Genomic DNA, 21,941 nt, shown 5'->3' with positions numbered 1-21,941 from the left:
TGCGATCGTAACTTTGTCTGTCTGTGCGTGCGTGTGTGTGTGCGTGTGTGTGTGTGTGTTTGTGCGTGTGTATGTCTGTGGTAGAAACTCTAACATTTGAAGACGTCACATTACATTGACGTCACATTATGACGTAAGAGGGTTAGACGTCACGCGAAGGAAGTACTGAAAGTCTCGGTCATTATTATTTTGAGCGGGCCGAGACTCTGTTGGCAGTCGTGTCCCTGTAAGTAGGCTACATGCAGACAGACAGATCTAGATCTAGTGTCTCGCTTTCTTGCACAGTTTCACCTATGCTCTTTGTGTGTGTGTGTGTGTGTGTGTGTGTGTATGTGTGTGTGTATGTGTGACGGAGTGATTGAGTTTGTGTTACTGTTTGTCGATTTCTTACGTGAGCCTTGATGGCTTCGCCTCTTGTTGAAAGAGTGAATACCCTTGCTTTTAGTGAGGCAAGCAATCCACACAAGCCAATCACTAGTGAAGGGCGTGTCTAGAAAAGATGTAGACTGAAGCACTTGTGGATTGTTTGTCTCACTGAAAGCAAGAGTATTCACTCTTTCACAACCCATACAAACCCGACAGAGTTATTTCCGAACATCGCCTATCGACAAGTTGTGGAGATTTTCATGCTCTATTTACGGACAGACACAGATTTGTTTGTATCATGTCTATGCATTCATGCTCATGATTAAATGTTTTGTTCGATTTTTTAAATGCGATGATGTGTTCCTCCTTGTACATTTTTGAGACTCGCAGAGAATGAACGAATGTAAGTCAGCGCAAGGACATTACTGTCATATTCCACCTGTTTGTATTTTAAGATTTAAGTCACACACACATGTAACACAAATGTGCTTTCTGCCGCGCCAAGGAAACGTTTGGAGATCAAGAAAATACTCATTTATTGATTAACCGAATTTTACATTTTACATAACATGGATCAAATTATTACCAAAATTACAGGTTTATACGTGTAACAACAATAATCTGAATACAATTCCTTACATTGCACACAATGGTAAGGCGTCCGCCCCGTGATCGGGAGGTCGTGGGTTCGAACCCCGGCCGGGTCATACCTAAGACTTTAAAATTGGCAATCTAGTGGCTGCTCCGCCTGTCTGTCTGTGTGTGTGTGTGTGTAGAGCGATTCAGACCAAACTACTGGACCGATCTTTATGAAATTTTACATGAAAGTTTCTGGGTATGATATCCCCAGACGTTTTTTCATTTTTTTCGATAAATGTCTTTGATGACGTCATATCCGGCTTTTTGTAAAATTTGAGGCGGCACTGTCACACCCTCATTTTTCAATCAAATTGATTGAAATTTTTGTAAAGCAAATTTCGACGAAGGCCGGACTTCGGTATTGCATTTCAGCTTGGTGGCTTAAAAATCAATTAATGACTTTGGTCATTAACAATCTGAAAATTGTAATCAATTTTTTTTATATAAAACGATCCAAATTTACGTTCATCTTATTCTTCATCATTTCCTGATTCCAAAAACATATAAATATGTTATATTTGGATTAAAAACAAGCTCTGAAAATTAAAAATATAAAAATTATGATTAAAATAAAATTTCCGAAATCGATTTAAAAACAATTTTATCTTATGCCTTGTCGGTTCCTGATCCAAAAACATATAGATATGATATGTTTGGATTAAAAACACGCTCAGAAAGTTAAAACGAAGAGAGGTACAGAAAAGCGTGCTATGCAGCACAGCGAAACCACTACCGCGCTAAACAGGCTTGTCAGTTTTACTGCGTTTCGCACATTGTGAAAAAATGCAGTGCGTTCAGTTTCATTCTGTGAGTTCCACAGCTTGACTAAATGTAGTAATTTCGCCTTACGCGACTTGCTTTTCATTGCCTTCTCGAGGGGAGTCATACGTACAATGAATGCCAAAAGAAGCAGGTCTTAGGAAAGTAGGGCAGAGATGGCACGGAAATTAAGATTTGTTTCTTTGGAAAGCTTTTCACGTTTTGTTTTGTTTTTAAGGCCCTCGTTAAAAAATCTCAAAAGAAGTGTTTTTAAACAGCATGGCCTTATTTGCTGTGAACGATAGATAAAAAATATTGATAATAGAACATGCATATATATATAGCGCTTCCCACAGCTCGAAACGCTTTACAGCTGAAGATAGTAACATGATTATTACAAGAATATATCAAAATGTGGGCAGCATCGTTATATTTACATATCATACGACCGCATATTACACAGCTACGATGCGGGTTACGACTGGTATGACTGTAAAACAGCAACACTATCAATGCACTGTGGACCTGGTAGCTCAAGTGTTAAAGCTGGGGACTTGTGATGTACTCAGGTTGAATTCAGGCCGGGATAGACCTGGGTCAACTAGATGTGCAGATTCAGATGCAGTATCCCTGTCCCACCCCCGTGTCACTGCTGTGGCAGCTAAAAGACATCACTCTGCCAGATGTGCAGGTGGCTGATAACGCGTAAGCACACACATACACCTGGGTAGTGGGACTGTTGTTGCTGCTAGCTTTCCACGGGGAAGAAATTACCCGAATATCTCAGGGATTATGGGACGATACAAAACAAATGTAAAAACAAAGGAAAGAAACATGTGCACACACAAAATGCAAAGCTCGAACAAAGTCTACAATTTGCAACTGACAAGGAGATAAGTCGTCAGTAAGAAAACATTGTACCTGTTGGTAGGCTGAAAGCTGTGTTTTGGTGGTCTTCTTCTTCGTTCATGGGCTCAGACTCCCACGTTCACTCATGTCATTTAGCACGAGTGGATTTTTACGTGTATGACCGTTTTTACCCCGCCATTTAGGCAGCCATACGCCGCTTTCGGAGGAATGTTTTGGTGGTGGTTGTTGTTGTTGTTGTTGTTGTTGTTGTTTGGTCACGAAGATACTTGTACCTCAGGCCTGCCTAACAGTGTTACCAATAAGGATGGTTACAGTGTGTGGAAGATGTCAGCATCCAGCCTTTTTCATCTAGACTCTTCCTAATCTACTCTGGTGAGATGGTGCTCCGAAACCTGACTGTGAGGAAAATGTATTGCATTCTCAATGGCCGCCCTGCAGCAAGCAATGTAAAATCTCAAACTCGAATATCAGCTTTTTTTTCTCCTCATGCACACAATACGTCATCGGTCGACTCAAGTGAGTCTGATAAAGTCTTGCAGGATTTCGCGCAGGGACTCCATAGTTTCTCCACAGCTTGGTATACATGCTGACAAGCTTTGCCCTGGATTTTGCCAGCCTGGAAGGCAGATATTTCAGGCCTGCTAAATTGCGCAACAAGCAGAGAGAGGTTCAAAGTCAGAAAGATGTCGGCATGCACATTTGTTACGCTATGCCCTTCATACCTACTCTTCCCGGGTGGAACTCCAAAACATGACTGTGATAGAACAGAATCCATTGCTTTGCAAGGACCCCCATGCAATAATTAAGGTTTTAAAAGTAACACGAGCCTTCTTTTGCTAACGCACAAAGTGCACGGTTGATCGACATTAGCTACGTGAGACTGACGAAGTCCTGCAGGATTTCGCGAAGGGACTCTTTGGTTTCTAGCCCAAGGCTGGTACACACGCTGACAAGCTTTGCCCTGGACTTTTGCAGGCTGGTAGCTCTGACAGCAAGATTGCCGAAGGGCTCTTCAAACGGCGATCCATTTTCAGCAGAATCGACCACCTCCGTCTCAAACTGCGTGAAGATGATCTGACCGGTTTCGTGCAACTGCTTGAGACACTGAGGTGTGGCCGTTGTGGTCAGAGCGTGACGTGATGGGTAGAGCATGATGCCCATCAGATGCACCTTGGTGACGTCACCATCGCTGCTGGTGACGTTACGGTCGTTACTGAAGCTGACATGGTTGTCAATGCTATTTTCAGAATTGATGTAATTCTTTCTGAGACAGTTCTTCTGGATTACATTTTTGAAAGTCTTGATACTAGTGATGTCATTTGAGTTTTCCGAAACGTCTTTATCATCAGCGTGGAGGCCATTGGCTCTGACACCCCTGTACATGCCTTGTTTACTAACATCCCCGTTCATGATGACAGGGCTGCTGCTGACGTCATCGATGACACTGATGGGTCCTTTAGCATCCTCGAGAGTTCCATCGTCCTCAGTGACGTCATCAAAGCTGCTAGAGCTGAAGCCATTTTCATCGTCAAGGCCGCTGCAGTAGCCGGTGAGAACGGGCCTGACGCCACAGGCACACATGAGGGCGAAGAGAAGGAGGTCGGCGTTGTAGAGCTGACGGATCCAGTCACGGAGGTAATACCCGCCCATTCGCGCGTTGACCTCGATCAGCTTGGGCCCGCGGGCAGTCAGCATCATCTCCACGTTAAACACCCCTGTGCTGAGGCCCAGACCTCGGCAGCACGACGCCGCTGCGGACACTAACTGTCGCTGGTGCTCTGGTGGACAGACGGACCAAATTAATGAGTTAAACGAATACTCTTTCGCCTACAAACTCGCTCAGTCAGTCAATCAGTAAAACAATCAGATGACCTTTATACAGATTGTCGTGAGATGATGCTGGGCCAATCCTCACATAGAAGCTAATGGCATGCAGACTGAGACTGCTGATGTATAGATATATATTCTTATAAGTTCTATACGTCTCTAACAACCAGGGCAGTACACAAGAGTGCTGCCCGCATGAAGTCTCACCGTTACGAAGCACAGAGGGCATGACAGCAGCAGTCTCCGCACAGAGAGGCAGGCGAGTGGGACCGTTGTCAGAGAGGAAAGCCGCCACCAGCTGCCCTTCAAAGAGGACGACGTCCACGTCGTGCTCGGTGCCCAAGAGGCAGGGCATCAGCAGTAGGCTGTACCCGTGTCCCAGACCCACCCCCGGGCGGTCGGCCTCAGAGCGGAGCGTGTCTTGCAAGTGTTTCACGTGCTCCACGGCCTCCTGAAAGTTGTGCACGTGTTTCACGCCCACCGCGCTTGAGCCAAACTCCAGCTTCAGCACTGCTGGCAGGGGGACCTGTGGCAAACGGAAACATTACTGGCTTGAGCCAAACTCCAGCTTCAGCACTGCTGGCAGGGGGATCTGTAGCAAACAGCAACATTACTGGCTTGAGCCAAACTCCAGCTTCAGCACTGCTGGCAGGGAGATCTGTAGCAAACAGCAACATTACTGGCTTGAGCCAAACTCCAGCTTCAGCACTGCTGGCAGGGAGACCTGTGGCAAACAGCAACATTACTGGCTTGAGCCAAACTCCAGCTTCAGCACTGCTGGCAGGGAGATCTGTAGCAAACAGCAACATTACTGGCTTGAGCCAAACTCCAGCTTCAGCACTGCTGGCAGGGAGATCTGTAGCAAACAGCAACATTACTGGCTTGAGCCAAACTCCAGCTTCAGCACTGCTGGCAGGGGGACCTGTGGCAAACAGCAACATTACTGGCTTGAGCCAAACTCCAGCTTCAGCACTGCTGGCAGGGGGACCTGTGGCAAACGGAAACATTACTGGCTTGAGTTTCGCTGACATCGGATCTGAGCATAAAGGAACCTTCTACATTTTCACTGTGATACATTTGAAATGTGAGTAGTTTTTAAAGAGTAGGGCGAGAACAAAACAGAAAATAAGTCTGATGCGAAATCGGTCTTGCGTGACCCCCTGAGTTCTTGGGACAAACAAGCAACAATAGACAAACAAACTATGAGAATCGGGGCTTCAAGAATAGTTGTCCCGCCTTAATTCGATCATCTGTGATAAAAAAAAAAAAAGTGTATAGCATTTTCTCCTTTCTTTATATTTGGTCTGCTCTATTATGAGGTTACAGAGGTACGACATATTACAGAGCTTTAGCACGGATGTTAAAGTAACATTTTTGCACACAATTGTCGCCATTATAGCGACTGGATAAAGTAGAACCCGATGAGAATAGATTAAAGGAACGAAAAGTCTGCATGGAGTATTGAAAGCCGACCACGGAGGTACTCTCACCATTTTAACCGCTTCTTCCAGATCATTCATGTCGTTGACCTTGACGGATGGACTGGCGTAGGCTGCGAGCGGCAGGTCGTTAGGTGACTCTGAGGTCTGCGCCCACAGCACTGACTGTGTCAGCACCTTGGACTTGGCGTTCATCGCCGCCCTGTGGACAGCAAAGCCTCCCGTTATATCTAGTGGCGCAAGAGCATAGATGATACCCACTTATTGCAGTGCTAGCATTGACAAGTCTAAGTAACCCGAACCTTAATTTTATCAGCACAGCTGTTGAAAAAAAGACACATTTTGGGGCAGAAGTGCTCAGCCTTTTTCTTAGCCATCTACAGACGAGCACGGTCTCTGGGCCTCAAGCTACTTCCCTGTCTGTAGTTTATAAAGCCTTAGGTTGTCAAATATCAATCGGGCCTCTTCACCGTCCTCGATTTGTTTAGCCTGCAACACGGTCACTGTTTTCCGCATCACATACCTCCCCATGGTTTGACGATACGTTGCAAACATACCTCAATTGACACCCCAACTGTACAGCACCCCAATCGACCGATTCGTGCAATGTTCGGTGTTTATGTAATCACCTGAAGGAGGGACTGTGCGTCAGGTTGAGACCCTCCCCCACGAGCGCGGCAAGAGGGACGCAGTCTTCCCAGAAGGTCAGGCACCCGTCTGGCTGTACCCCGGGTAGCTGAGCGGCCAGCAGGCCGAGGATGGTTTTGGCGTGCTGCTTGTCCTGTGTGTGGTCCACCATGTTCACGTACAGAAACGTGTGCACCTCAGACTTGGCCGGGTGGTCTGGGTTCGAGTCCACCAGGATGACCTGTACATAGTTGAACAGAGAATGTCGTATTTATTTATTTATGTAATTATTTATTTGATTATTTAATTATTTATTTATTTATGTATTTATTTATTTATTTATTTATTTATTTATTTATTTTTGTATTCATTTATTTATTTAAACTGGTTGTTTCAATACAGTCAATATTCTTTCTCTCAAAAGTAAATGTAATACCTGTGTAATTTACTTTTTGAAAAAAGACTTGACAACACAGGGCTGTTTTGTGATTCAAAAATCGGACTCCACATTCCTTCCCATGAGCCATGACTTGTTGCTCGAAGGCTACCGAGAGTAAACTGTCAGCCTACAAAAAGGGCCGTGTTTTGCACACTGGAATTGACTGATTTGTGTTCCTATGGATATGTAACCGACTTGAATTTTTTTCGGAAATTATTTTTCACTGAACAGGTCTGCAAGATTGATATCCCTTGCTTTGCGCAGGCAGCAGAACCAAGCAGACGTCTTCGTTTCTGAATTATATTTGTGCCATAGCTAAACTCAAAATCATTTAGAATTTACTTTAACGCCAGCGGAATGAAATGTTCAGTTTTCCAAACTGTTTCATGTAAAAACCCAGAACGATCTGTGGCAGCCGTTTTTCTTTTTTTTGAACGCCAAACATGATATTCCTCGTAGAGTTAGTTTTGTACGTCAAATAAATAGATAGGTACGAGGTATACATTTATTTCACAAATATACAAAGCAGAAAATGTCAATAAATAAATGTCACATACCTTAACACCATACTGGTCCGCGTCTTTCCAGATGTTTCTCTTGCTGTACCCTCCTGCACCAATCACCACCACCGTCTTTCCTGCCATCAGAAACGTCTGCGACCTACGGAAGAACATTGTACATTGCTGTAAAAGGATAAAGAAAGCTTTTGTGATAATTCAAAATGAGGTGTCGTTTTAGGGCTATCTTTTATTTCAATTTTATTTCACTTGGACGTGACTGGTTTATATCGCCTCCTTCATGTTTTGGAACATTTAAAGAAAATTATTTTTCAAGTTTAAATCAGTACAAACAAGCATCTGGATTTCCATCAAAACACAATGTCAGCCAGATATGACAGACTGACTTTGACAAGAATGTTGTCAGGCAGACAACCCACCCTTCATGCCAGCAACAGCATAGCTAAAGCTGCTCAAAAACAGTCATTAACACAATGAATACAATGATGAAAACACCAAGTGAAGTTACTGACGTTTTTAAAGCTGCCAATGTTTTATATCATAACCATTGAAAACACTGACAGCAGCTGCCTCTACAAAAGCAAAATTAAACACTGTCTTTATTTTCAGCTAGAGTCTGCACAGGATTAAGTGTATCCTTCGCAGTGTCTGCCACTCAGTCAACATAGAAACCACCTCAGTCATTACGCACTGCTGGGGGTGGGTGGGGGGGGGGTGTTTAAAATTTGCGACATGGGGATGTGGAATCAGAGTAAGCAAAGGCACTTATTTTGCAGAGTATAAGGTTTCATAATTTTTCTATAATCAATTTGTCTCAATTTGCCCAAGGATTTAAAAGGTGTCATCTTGCGGATTTGTAAACTTCAGGAACAAAACTACCCAAAACCGTTAAAACATTTTCCGAGGTATTTTTCAAGGGGTTATTTCCCGGCCATATAAGGACTACATGTATCAGCCAGTAGACTACATAACCAACCTGTCAATCATTGTGTGAAGAAACGTGCGCGTGGCCTGTCCCTGTCGGTGGGGCTGCATGGTCTCAAACACAGTCGCGTGATACAGGCAGTCGTGCGCATTGACCTCAATCACCACGGGCACTATGTCGCCTTTGATCTCCGTCAGGATCAAGTCGATTCCTGACAAAACAAGCATTGACCTTAACGGAGGTCAAGTTAGCCGCCTTGTGGCCGTGTGACCAGAGCGAATCCTAAATAGCCTCTTTATGCTTTGCATAAAGGCGGCTATAAACATGCATATGGCAATGGTAGGAACTATCAAAGGGCACATCAGGTCAACACAAAAATCATGCTTCACAGAAAGCTTCAGGATAGTTAAAAATGCACATGTGCGCAGTTGTTAGCTGTATTCAAGGTTGCATGTCGTCCGTGCACATATGAGTGGATGATTTTTATTTCCAAGGCAGTGTCCAGATTTAGAGGCAGACATCCAAAAAATTAATAACAGAAACGAAATTTTCTTCATTCATGCTGATGTTTAAATCCACATTTCATTGAGCGGGTATATAACAAAGTTAGGTTTGATTGTACAGCACTGAGCTGACCAGATCAACAAGGATGCACATACCCACTAGTTCAGTCTGACTTCCATGGCCTCCTCTCTCTTGTGACGTCAGGCCCCTCTCCTGCTGCATCAGCTCCGTCATCAGTCTCTCGCTGCTGTGACGCAAGGAGCGGCGGATGCTGCGCTGCTGACGCACGTCCGTCACCCCCCACTGCTGCAACGTCAGCTCCAGGGAGGCGGGGGCCGTGTTCACTCTGCCGATGGGCTTGCTGTCCTCGTTGACGGCACATACCACCTGTGTGATGAATAAAGAACAGTCAGGCCCAAGGTACACGACACAGTTAAGTTGAATGGAGCTGGCTAATTGTGCGAAACAGTGGCATATATGCGACCGTTAAGCCTTTTACAATTGATTTAAACAAGATTTTATTAAGGAAATACAGGGTGGCGTGTATATGCGATATAAACATTTGTGACCACACAACAAGCTAAGCTTATATTAAGTGTGGTTATAAATATGTACATCTAGATAGGAAATGTTATTTCGCGTTATGTTAAGGTCAGAGAATCGCGTATACCCTTATTAGAAATGTAAGACAGACAAGATACAATTTTTACAAAAAAGAGGAAAAAATACAGCAAAAGAATCAGAGGATGTGACAGAGGACGGGAAGGGATTTAACTTTATTTTTCAGCAATATCGGGGAGATATAAGTCGGTAAGGTGGGTATACAGGGGGGGGGGGGGGGGGGGTCAGAGAGACGATGACTGTCACAGACTTGCCAATTCAATGTTCCTGCAGCAGCTATAATTTCATCCAAAGTGTCGTCCAAACTAATTAAGCTGAGATTAGTCATGTGAAAGCACAGAAAAACCTTTAAGAAAGATTCACTCAAACTTGACCTTCAGTAAAAGCGTAAAACAACATGACCTGCCAATAATCAAATACTGGATCATTAACATGGTGACCACAGGGTAATCAAAATCTATCACTTAACCTTATAAAACTATGTACCTTTTCGAATATTTCAATGTTTTCGGTAAAACGTAGGTTTGGCAGACCAAACAATAAACATTGTACATTTTGATGATCATTCGGTAATGTGTGTATTGTTATTCTTCGGACATCATCGTAATTACTACAAATAATAAATATTGTCAGTAAGTACTGGTGTCACATGACTGATGTGAACCTGTTGATTGGCTAATGGCGATGCGCTAAAACTGTTAGCGCACTCTCTCATCCTCAGAATTAATTAATGACATGTAGCTTATATTCTCCACAATACCAAATGACCATAAATTCCCTGCTTCTCAATTAAAGCAGAAGTGGGGTTTTTTTCTGACAGATTGCATGTGCCTGTGCCACTGATCTAACAATAGAAGCCGCTGTGTTTCATCTCATTTTCGCCGACTTGCATAGATTCTTCTCATAATATGCCGTGTTAGTGGCATGTAGCTTATCATCCACATTTCCAAATGATGAGTTAGCATACAATTCCCAGCGGCTAACAGAAAACACAAGTGTTATTCCGATAACGTACACAGCATTTGGAAGACTGATTCGATCGACTCTGTCATACGTAGCAGACTACACTGAAATACGACTGCATCAGTTCAGTAAATGAATGGTTTCCGAATTATTATTTCAAGGCAAGAACAATCGTAATCGAAAACGTGTAGGGTTCAGAACGTTCTTACCATATAATTATAAGACTTATTACCAGTCTGCCTTATTCGTGCAGACTCAGTGACAGTGCAGACTGCAGTGGTTCGATTGTTCTAGCCTAGCAGTAGCAGACGACATAAACCCAAAAACGATGGGGATATAGGGTCTAATACGTGTAGGGTTCAGAGCATTCTTACCGTTCATATTTAGTATCAGACTCCCCGATGAGTGAAGATACAACACGAGATATATGCCACATTTATTTTGAAAATGTGCGAACTGTCGAGGCCTTCGTGGGGAAGTCAATTCAAGGGGAGTCACTCCGCACAGTCAATCCATCGACGCTCGACTGAAGGTTTCGAATCGCGAATAATGAAGAGCACAGTCCTTTCTTCGAGTTCAAATGTGGTCTCTCTGAAAGATCATCACTGTTCAGCTTTAACGCTACACTGGAATTTACCAACAGAAATTAAAATGCGTGTGACGAAAGCACGACACACTTGAGACACGTACCGGCCCACACAAAAATAGATCTTACTGTACACGACCTGACCACACAGTTATGCCTATTCAAATGCGCGTAGCAAAGTGTGCGTTTGGAATCTTCTTTTTTCTATGGCGGTACTGACAATATCGTTATTGAAACAATCCCAGTGCACTAAGGGATTTATAGAGCAAATCTCGAAAATAATTATTGAACTCAGCGCTATGCGCTTCGTTCAATAATGAATTTTCTCGATTTGCTCTATAAATCCCTTAGTGCACTGGGATGTCTCAATAACTTAAAATGTTCAACATCTTCATTTCGATATCCGCACTGACAAGTCGGGTTATCACTTAAGTGGCGTTTCATCATATCATTATTTAAATCGCTCACTTCTAATCTTAATCTGCAGTGTATAATTCCATCTTTTCTCCTACCATAATAATATTGAGGAGGAACTTTACTATCTGAACGACCTAGAAAATGTTTAAACTGGCTAATTGATTTTGTTGATTTGATATTATCTGGTAGAGAATTCCATGTTCGGGTAGTGCTGAAAACAAATGACTTGTTATACAGTTCAGTTCTGTGTGGTGGCACGACCCGTTCAAGTGGGTTTCGTCTATGATAGGGGTTCACAGTCGAGACAAGAGGAGGCAATAAATCAGCCACGTTCTGTGAACATTTCCCATGTATCATTTTGTGATACAAAATTAATTTATGTCTTTCCCGTCTTAGTTTTAAACTACTGAAGCCTGATTCGTCATATAATTTTTGGTGGCTTGTTCCTTTAACTGCTCCGACAATTACCTTTAAGGCCTCGAGGTGGAGCTGTTCCAAAATGTTTGATAACCCTTCTGTACAACTGTCCCAGACGACATCGGCGTAATCAAAGTGTGGTAATACGTAGGATTTATGCATAATTTGTAAAGATTTTCTACTAAACCTGTGCTTATAAAATTTCAAACAGTTAAAGGCACAGTAAGCCTCCCGTAAACCATCACAGATACGGTCAGGCTTTTACACACAGTACAAACGCCCTTTCATTTAAACACTCACCGATTAAGAACATCCTAGGTGCCCTGCGTAAAGAGCGAACAATTTTCAAAGAATTTATTTTTGCGTGGTTTATCTTACCCCTGAGCCATCGTGAACCCGTGTGATCCAGTTTCCCTTTTTCACAATGTAGTCGTCAGTTAGTCATTTGAATGCGACTCAAATGTAAGCTTATTTACAATAGCACGTTTTTATGCACGAAAGAAACGGCTGTGGTTCACAAGAACTATAGCGATGGCTTAAATTTGACGGTTGAGAGGAACAGCAATATGCATAAACCGTCGTCTGCTACGACCCTTGCGTGACCCTGCTTCCGGGCTTTTCTTTTTTCAAACTTTCATAACTTCGAATTGTACTGATCTTGTCTTGATGAAAAAAGAATTCTTTTGTAAGAATGTTTGTGTAACAAGCTGTCGATTTATTATTTAGATTTTAAAAGTTAGGTCTAGCACAAAAACGCACCACGGTCCAAAAACATTTTGATAATCATCGATCCACGGCTATCGCCAGTTTACATCGATAGAATGAGACCCGAAGGGAAGTAACTCATGTTTGACCTGAGTTCAGGATGGGTCCAAAAAGTGTTCGAGACAATCTGCAAAATTAATTCTTTAAAAATTGCTCGCTCTTTACGTAGGGCACCTAGGATGTTCCCGTTTGGTGAGCGTTCAAATGGAAGGGTGTTTGTACTGTGTAAAAGCCTGACAGTATCTGTGATGGTTTACGGGAGGCTTACTGTCCGGGCGTGATTTTCGGTATTGAATATTCCTAACAGCCGTCCAGCACCAAAACGAGGCGCCATTGTTGTAGAGGAGCAAGTCCACGAAAATAAATTCTTTGAAAATTTCTCACGCTCGACAGAAAGCAGCAAGGATGTTCTCGTTCGGTGAGCGTTCAAATGGAAGTATGCTTGTACTGTATGTAGACGCTCGGGGAGCTCTGTGATGGTTTACGGGAGGCTTACTGTGCCTTTAATCAATAACATTACTTTACTTGCAATACTGTTAATATGAACATTCCACTTACAATCATTTTGTAAAACAACGCCCAAGTGTTTGTGGTGGGCAGTGTCCTGAACATCAATGTCATTAAATGTCAAACAATCAAAATCAATATCACGTCGTTTAAAGTTTAACAGCTCAGTTTTTTTAATTATTAAAATTTACCTTCCAGTCATTGGCCCATATACTTAGTTCCTGTAAATCCGAGTTTAAAATGTCTTTACGCAATTGGGAATAGTTCATTGACAGGTACATGCTTGTGTCATCTGCGAACAATTTTATAGTGGATTGAACCTTTAAGACAATATCGTTTATATATATATATATCAAAAACAATAGTGGCCCCACCACAGATCCCTGGGGAACTCCAGCTGGTACAGTCTGTGGGGCCGACATGTGTACTTTTACAACAACACTCTGTAATCGATCATTTAAATAACTTCTAATCCAACATAATAAGCGTCCTCTTATGCCAATGGCCTCTAATTTGTACAATAGGCCTTTATGCCACACACGGTCGAAGGCTTTTGATATATCCACAAAAATGGCCTGTGTTGGGAGTCCCTTATCAGCAGCTATACATTGATCATTGTAGGTGCAGAGTAACTGGTTTACAGTCGAGTCACCTGGTATGAATCCAGATTGCACAGGCGTTATTATGTTATTCAGCTTCACAAAATTAAAAATATGGTTGTGGACACACTTTCAAACACTTTCCCCACACAGCTTAACAATGATATAGGTCTACAATTCAAACAACTCATTTTGGATCCTTTTTTAAATATCGGAGTAACATGTGCATATTTCCATAATATAGGGTATTGTCTTTCGTTCAGGCAACGATTAAACAGCGATGTAAGCGGTTGTGAAATAATACTGATTGCTGCTTTAAGTAGCCTATTATGTACGTGATCTGGGCCGCATGCTTTACTAATATCAAGACTTTTTATAATGTTAATCACCTCTTCGACGGACAAATCATCATTTTCATTATCCAGAGTGGTCTACTGTACAAAAAAAAGTCGTTAAAGACGTTTGCCTTTCCTTCATTATCATAATAAATGTTACCGTTATGCTCAATAGGTGGTATTTCATCAGAACTAATTCCTTTCTTGTCCATAAACCTTTTCACAATTTTCCACCAATCTTTTTTATTTACATTGTCTAAGTTACATATTTTCGAATCCATTTTATTGTAATAGTCAGTAATCCGTTCTCTTTTCTTGTCGGTTGCGTAATTTCGTACCTCGCGAAATAATTGCCAATCTTCTGGTAAGTTTGTTCTCTTTGCTTTGGCATGAATCCGGTTTCGTGTATTTATGAGTGACAAAGTGTCAGCGTTTATTCACGGCGCGTCTTTAGGGCTAACTGTTATCGTTCGGACAGGCATATGCTGTTTGGCGATGTTCACAAGAGTAACTGAAAAAATATCGGCGCAATCGTCGATAGAGTTTCTTTCGATAATTTCATTCCAATTTACATCTGATAAGTCTGCACAAAAATTGTGTACGTTTAATCTGTCATAATTATATATAGTTCTTTTAAATGGCTGTTGGGTCTTTGCAGTATTATGAATAATAACACATGGTACGCTATGGTCACTGCATATGGGTGCCAATACGTCGACGCTCTTTACTAAATGGAGTGTTTGAGTTAAAATCAGGTCCAGACAGGTGCTACTGTTGTTCGTTATTCTGGTTGGCATGTTCACAACAATTTTACTATACTTGGCGAAGCTGGCCGCACGAAGTTTTGGCACTGAGATTTCGATAAAATGACATCGCGAAATCTTTGCGAAGTTGACTTCCGGCTCAATTAAGGAACGCCTTTTCAGGTCCAAATCGGCATTGTCAAGCAGTCGTGCTGAACATTGCATTATGATCGGGATGTTTTAACGTTCAGTGATTGTATGAACATTGGGAAATTGAGTCCGTCGTTTGTATTTTAATTCAAGTTTTAGTTTGTCCTGGTTGGATTTTGTATGTGATAAGCAGACAAGGTACCGGATTGACTGAATGGTGACAAGCAGTTGTGGTTTGTCACATTAGTCACATGATGCACACAAATTGTAATAACTGGTCCAACCTGTGTCATCCGCGCTGTGTTCTGTGGAGTCCTGGCCACAATCGCCCTCACACGGAAACCAAGACTGACATCTGTAAAATGAACGAAATGAGTGACGGCCTTTTGTTTCATTTGATTGGCCAGTGCTAATACCTCTGATTAAATGATGTACTATTATGCAGAATGCTGTACTTACAGAGTGCACAACAGAAAAAGGAAAGATGAAACAACTTGTTTAATTCGATAAAAAAAAAAGTAGAACTGAATAATCAATGCTATACAAACAAATATATATAAAAAAAATTAAAGTGACTATTAGTCATATATTTGTTTTTGCTTCGTTTGTATTTGGCGGCCTCAGCTAACTCAGTTGCTGAGGGCCGTTTTTTTTATTAACTTCCTTTCTCAATCTCGCAGACTTACTTTCGCAATGATTGAGTTTGAACATGAGTGTCAAAACCTGAAATATTCTCTGTTGCCTTCACTTTTCTGATTCAGGTATACTGCATAATTATGCAAGAAAACAGGAGTGCATACATATTTTCTTTGTCACCTTGGCAGTTGAAAACAGCAATGACAAAAAAATGTTCCTTACTGTCGGTACTGATAGCGTGACGCCCAAGGCCGGGTTTTATCATGGGTTTAAAGGTCGCATGGTAAGACTGCACGAGCACACCGTCACCGAGGTTGATAACGGTGAGTAGGTCCAGGACAGATTGAAGGACACCCGTGATGTCATTTGTGTCATGAAAACTAACTCCCTTGCAGGAATTCCATGCAGGCCCAAACGGTTTGACCACCACCTGTTTGGAAATGTAAAACATTAGGTCGCAGAAGACGATATCAGTAGAGATAACACAATACATGTACATTATTCTATTTTTAACCGATCTTAGGGAATCGACAATGCAAATCACATTAATGTTTTGAAATGGCGTTTTCAGAAAGACATTTGAAATAACCCTGCGCGGTTGAGTCCTGGGCATTCTTAGGACAAAGCGCTTACGTGGTTTGATATATCAAAGGGACAGGCTTGTATGTACACAATACACAGCAAATGTTAAGCTCGTCTAGGAGTACACTCGCTGTTGTGATTTAGTTAAACCATGTCCACGCCCACTTGCCCTTGGTTCTATTGTCCTCCCAATTAAGAGCTCTGCTTCACAGGAAATGACAAGCGGCAGTTCAAAGACAGTTTAATAACTGAGTTCATACTGGTACCTTTTCGTAGTCCGCCAACATCCCTGATGTGAGGAATTCTCTGACCTTGGCCTCCACGTGTCTGATGTCAAGGTCGCGTGACGTCAGCTTCACGGCAGTGACAGTCGGGTAGTTGTTGGGGTAGTGTTGGTGAAGGTTGTGGTCTCCTGGCAACCAGAACCCCACTGTGATAGGGTGTGCCACGCCCACAGCTGTCAGCACGTGCAACAATACAACTTGACAACAAATATTCGATCTGAGCGTGTCTGTGAAGGTTACTACGGTAGTACAGACGATGATATGGAGGACCATTGCGATTAGCCATGACATAGGCTATTTGTTGGAACTACTATTCGATGAGAAGTCTTGACGTTGATTATCTACATGGTAGATCAGCTGTTTGATCTTCCATCAAACCATGCTGCGTTTAAATACCAAAGGACGTACTTGCTTGAATGATCAGATGTGTGTGCAAAACATTTATATTGAAATGTAGTCGTAAAATGCATTACAGTAACTCAGTAAAAATGCCTTATTTGAAAAATGTGAGTTAAAAATTGTATAATTCGGCCATTACAAGACCAAAAAATACAAAGGCAAAAGAAAGCAAAGGCTTACTAGCACACATAGAGGTAGTCAGAAGCTTATCATCAGCCCTGCGGTTGAGCAACAAGGATGAACTGGTGGGCGTGTCCAAGCCAAAGGCCGCAAGCTCCTCCCCCTCCGTCCTCCGGAACTCTGTGGTGAAGCCAGTCAGGTGGTTGACCAGGTAGCTCACCCGTCGCGGATTTCTGAACACGTCCAGGTAGGTCTGACCACCCCTGTCAGCCGTCATGGCCTGGTGGATGTAGAGCGTGTCCAGGTCCGGGTGGTCAGGTGACGGTCTCCGTGACATCCACCCGGCGCTCATGGCCAGCAGTACGCCACCCGGACATTGTCGGTTACCTTGGAAGACATGGAGACCTGGGAGTTTACTGGCACAGTCCTTCCCATGGAAACGATTCGACTGACCATTTCAAATTTGCCCAGGATTATGCATTTCGACATGTACCAAAAGCAACAGCTTGTGTGTTTTCTATGCAGGGTAGGTTGTTTTTTTAATAAATGAATTCCTTTACGGACGCTTTTATCCCCGAGTACGCTAGTACTTGGGCTCAGCAGACTTTAATTGTGTGTCTGTCTGTGTGTGTGTCTTTCTCCACTTAACAGCTTATTGCTGGGAAACTACTGGGCGCAGTTCGTTCAAAAGTTGATACACTAACTTGATAATAGGTCTGATTGATCGTATTAAAACTTCATAATGTTACCTGGGACCTAAATGCGAAATAAACCACAAAAACGACTTGGCCGTAGGAGGAGTTCACACCGGCGGGGCAACACGCAGCCATTGAGCTGATAGAACAGCCGAACGCGTCACACACTGATGAGAAAAGCCGAACGCGTCACACACTGACGAGAAATATAGCATGCGTCTCGCATGCGAGACGATTTGCCAGGCTTTGCGCGTTGTGTGTTTGAATAATTTGATTTGTTGTGTACCGCATTTTCTACCAAGCGTTGGTTGCTCGGTCGCGACTGCGGTGGTTTAGAGGTCGCGATTTTGTGTTTTGATTCTTATCATATTATTTGTATTTTTTCTTATAGTTTCCTTTGTTTACATATGTTTCAGTCTTTTACCTTCACTTTACATTAAAGAATTTGGTAAAACTACCTGGGGCGTGATAAATGCAAGAATCCGCGAGCCAGGACAGTAAAAGAACTTCGTGGGCCACCAGTTCACCAGTTATGAAGAGGGTCGGCAGTATATTTTTCACTGTGATCAAATAAAAGAGAAAGGCCAGTCACCACGCACATCCTCGGCTCGCATGCAATGTACTTATATAGCAAAGGGAATGCCTGTAATTCACACAGAGCAATCACTTGGTCTTAAACGTGCACAAGACAAAAACTTTCATACTGGGGGAGCGAGCCAGTCTGAAGAGTACTCGGGTCCAGCGCGAGCGTTTTTTTTTTATAGATCTGTAAAATTGATTCATCGACAATTTCTAACTCTGCACAGGAAACAGCCAGGATATTGATTTTTTGTGTGTATGTGTCCTTCTTCTTCGTTCATGGGCTTAGACTCCCACGTTCACTCATGTTTTTAGCACGAGTAGATTTTTACGTGTATGACCGTTTTTACCCCGCCATTCAGGCAGCATACGCCGATTTCAGGGGAGGCATGCTGGGTATTTTCGTGTTTCTATAACCCACCGAACTCTGACATGGACTACAGGATCTTTTCCGTGCGCCCTTGGTCTTGTGCTTGAGTGTACACAGGAAGGGGGTTAAGTCACTAGCAGGTCCAGGGCCGGACCAAATGAGTTGTAAGGGAGGGGTTCCTCCTTTTTTGAGGGGGAAAATCAGCGAAGTGGCGAAGCCACAAGCGCGCGCCTGCAAAGCAGGCGCGCGAACTAGGGGGGTCCGGGGGCATGCTCCCCCGGAAAATTTTTGAAAAACGGTTAAAATCTGTGCAATCTGGTGCATTCTGGGCCTTGTTTTGAGGGTTAAGAGCAGCATTGTTTTGGTGCTAAAACTAGTAAAAAAAACCACCACTCAAAGCAAGGTACATGCTTTTTCCAGGGGTGGGGTTCCGGAACCCCTGGAACCCCCCCCCCCCCCCCCCCTGGGTCCGGCCCTGAGGTCTGCACATAAGTTGAACTGGGAGATCGGAAAAAATATCCACTCTTAACACACCAGGCGGCAGCGACCGGGATTCGAACTCACGACCTCTCGAATAGGAGGTCGATGTGTTACCACCACGCCACTGTGCCCTTGTATGTGTCCAAACGGAGGTATCGGCTTATCCCGTGAAAAAGACTGGCTATATTTGGCCCGATTGTGAGCTGAAGATATATATTCAGAATAATGAGACATACGAATCTCATCTTGTCGCAGATGATATTGCTGTGTCTTTTAGAAGACTGAGTACGTGAATAGTGCACGAGTCGGTTTTTTTTACGTGATAGGTCGTTCTTTTTCTCGCCATTTAAGCAGTCATACTCCTTATTCGAGGGTTGCATGCTTGGTATTTTTGTGTTTCTGTAATCCGTACACCGAGTTCTGAGTAATATGCCTGAAAGTAAGATATGGACGAGGAACACATATTGAACTGAAGCTAAACTACTTTGAATCATGAAAGCAAACTCCACGCATAACGTGATGCGAACCCCAAGATAGGGATATATAAAGAAGACCTCAGAACAATTTCCACTACACAATAACTAATGCAGGGTGAGCCTCACCTGTGTCTGTTTATGCACGACTCAGAAATGAAAACAATAAACTTACCTCTATTTTCGTTAACCTCGACAAGCCTAATGCAAACTTAGCTGTTAACATGGTTTCTTCGGACAAGTAATGCTACCTCTGCTGTATAAGTCTCAATATCAGGACTGCCAATCAGCAGACAATGAAAGCTCTTGCTGATACAGCAATCGTCTGGACGAGAGGACAGCGTCAAGGCGATCCTTAATTGAGCCCGAAGTTGACTTCGCGAAGTCCTTTAACCGAAAACTCAGTGCTAAAGTTTCGTGCCGTGCGGCCAGCGTCGCCCAGTTAAGGGCCGGTGTAACACGAGAAAATTACTCCCACGAGAGTTTTTACTCCGGAGTAAAAATTTCGTACGAAAATGTTTCCCCCTTTACGAAAAAAGTATTCCCCCATTACACGAGAAAATTACTCCCCACGACAGGTGAATTCCGAGTAAACATTTCGTTCTAAAATGTTACTCCCCAGACGAATAAAAAACGAATAAATTACTTCACCCTAACACGAGCAATTTAACTTCCCATGTCAGGTGTACGAAATTTATACTCCCTTGTCCCCTGTTAGTCATGGTGGTGGAAGGGGTTGAGGGAGGGTAGCGCGACATTCGTTTGCGCGAGATCACATATTGGCATTATCCCTTCACCCGCATCCCATTTTCGCGTACGAGATTTTTACTGGAAGTAAACAAATGGGGAGTAAAAATTTCGTGGAGGGAGTAATTTTTCGTGTCTTGGGGAGTTCTTTTCTCGTACGAAATGTTTACTCCGGAGTCAATATTTCGTGGAGTAAAAATTTCGTGTTACACCGGCTTTACAAATGTTGTTGTAGCTGTAACAACCTTGCCTTAAGGAAGGCACACTCTGAAGACATTATATGATGCAGGTTGAATAATAATTGTCTCACCCTCAAGGAAGACGTTCAGAGCTTCCTCCAGCTCAGCGAGGACAACGATGGTGATGCCCCTGTGTGCATCAGAGCGTGGATGTTCCCGCCTGTCCACGATGGGCGGCAGTTTCAGTTGATTGAACACAGTCTGAAAGAGCCGGAACTGCTCCTGAACCGGACACGGGTCCGTACATTGGCCAAGACACGCTTGGATGGTCAAGTTGTCACGGGTGGCAGACTGCGCGGTCATCATGCAATTGTTTGTCGGTGTACCCAAACGCTTCTGTTATGAAAGCATATAAGGAAACCTGGAAAGAAAAAGTAATGGACTGATTTACGGAAGCGAGTATTCACCAATGCTACCAATTCTACCAAGGGTTCTCAACTGACAAAACTGCTGATGGCAACGAAAACCTCGAGCTCCTTTTGAAAAGTTCTGAAATGCTCCAAAGTTGAGTCAAATCATGAGACAACTCTTGCCACTTTGCACAAAGGATTCTGCGAAAAGTGTGGGTAGTTGAGGATCTGCGCCATCTTGTCGGCAACCATTGACTGACAGTGACAGAAGCAACACAATTCAGGTTTACACTCGGTGTTTCACTCCATTGTTTTGCGACACAGACGCCAGGACAAGGCGAGATTTGACTGACAAGAAAACTGTAGTTTGACTGTAGTTGTTTAAAAAAAAATCCTTTTCCGCACAAAACGTTGCATATTGCATGTTGTCGTTCGCACAACCATACTTTGAGACTGACAGAGACACAACGAAAAGTAGAGGTTTGAACTTGATCTATCTATTACTTGACTGTAGTATGGCGACAGAGACGCCAAAATGGGCACAATTTTAACTGGCCAAGGTAACTCTTGTTTGACTGTAGTTTGTTTGCCTATGTCAGTCACAAAACGTCAAATCTTGTTGGCAAACCTCGCCAGGTGTCTTGTGGGGGTAAGTCAAGTGATGCGATAACCTGAGTCGACAAGCCGGAAGAAAGTCTTCTGATAAAAGATTAAAGGTGTGAAAAGAATAGAGGTGGTGCGAAAGGCCAGTGAAACACCTGTCAGGTGTGAGAAAGAGAAAAAATGCGCCTCTTCTTTGTTTTTACTTTATTATAAGTTCTCAAACTTATCGCTAGACTATTGCACACGCACTCACTTGGTGCATGGATTTGAAGAAATATTACTGTAACTAACGCCATTGCTTTTCATAGCTACTTTATACTTTTATCAGAACATTTTAAGAGTACCCTTTTATATCCAAGTATCTCTTA

At 43.0% G+C, this 21,941-nt stretch overlaps 1 protein-coding gene across 1 annotated transcript; it reads right to left on the bottom strand.

Moving 5' to 3' along the window:
- Positions 1 to 562: 562 nt before the first annotated feature.
- Positions 563 to 21,432, bottom strand: LOC138945553 (carnosine synthase 1-like). Its single transcript, XM_070317006.1, has 12 exons — positions 20,692 to 21,432; positions 17,098 to 17,424; positions 16,501 to 16,691; positions 15,875 to 16,082; positions 15,301 to 15,371; positions 9,069 to 9,300; positions 8,461 to 8,620; positions 7,524 to 7,626; positions 6,530 to 6,768; positions 5,952 to 6,102; positions 4,669 to 4,987; positions 563 to 4,412 (listed from the first exon to the last, which is right to left on the bottom strand). Exons 1-12 carry the CDS (start codon positions 20,924 to 20,926, stop codon positions 3,505 to 3,507), a joined length of 3,144 nt encoding a protein of 1,047 aa, XP_070173107.1. The 5' UTR covers positions 20,927 to 21,432; the 3' UTR covers positions 563 to 3,504.
- Positions 21,433 to 21,941: the final 509 nt, after the last annotated feature.

This window comes from Littorina saxatilis, linkage group LG1 (genome assembly GCF_037325665.1).
Source record: "Littorina saxatilis isolate snail1 linkage group LG1, US_GU_Lsax_2.0, whole genome shotgun sequence".
NCBI lineage: Eukaryota > Metazoa > Mollusca > Gastropoda > Littorinimorpha > Littorinidae > Littorina > Littorina saxatilis.
The sequence above is the reverse complement of the archived record's forward strand: the minus strand, read 5'-3'. Positions and strand labels throughout refer to the sequence as shown.

Excerpts from the sequence above, each read along its gene's own strand:
- LOC138945553 (XM_070317006.1), bottom strand. The coding sequence starts at position 20,926 with ATGATGACCGCGCAGTCTGCCACCCGTGACAACTTGACCATCCAAGCG. Across the intron at positions 9,301-15,300 it reads ACACAGCGCGGATGACACAG|GTGGTATGTGCCGTCAACGA; the intron begins GTTGGACCAGTT and ends TTCATCACACAG. Across the intron at positions 4,413-4,668 it reads GCCCTCTGTGCTTCGTAACG|AGCACCAGCGACAGTTAGTG; the intron begins GTGAGACTTCAT and ends TCTGTCCACCAG.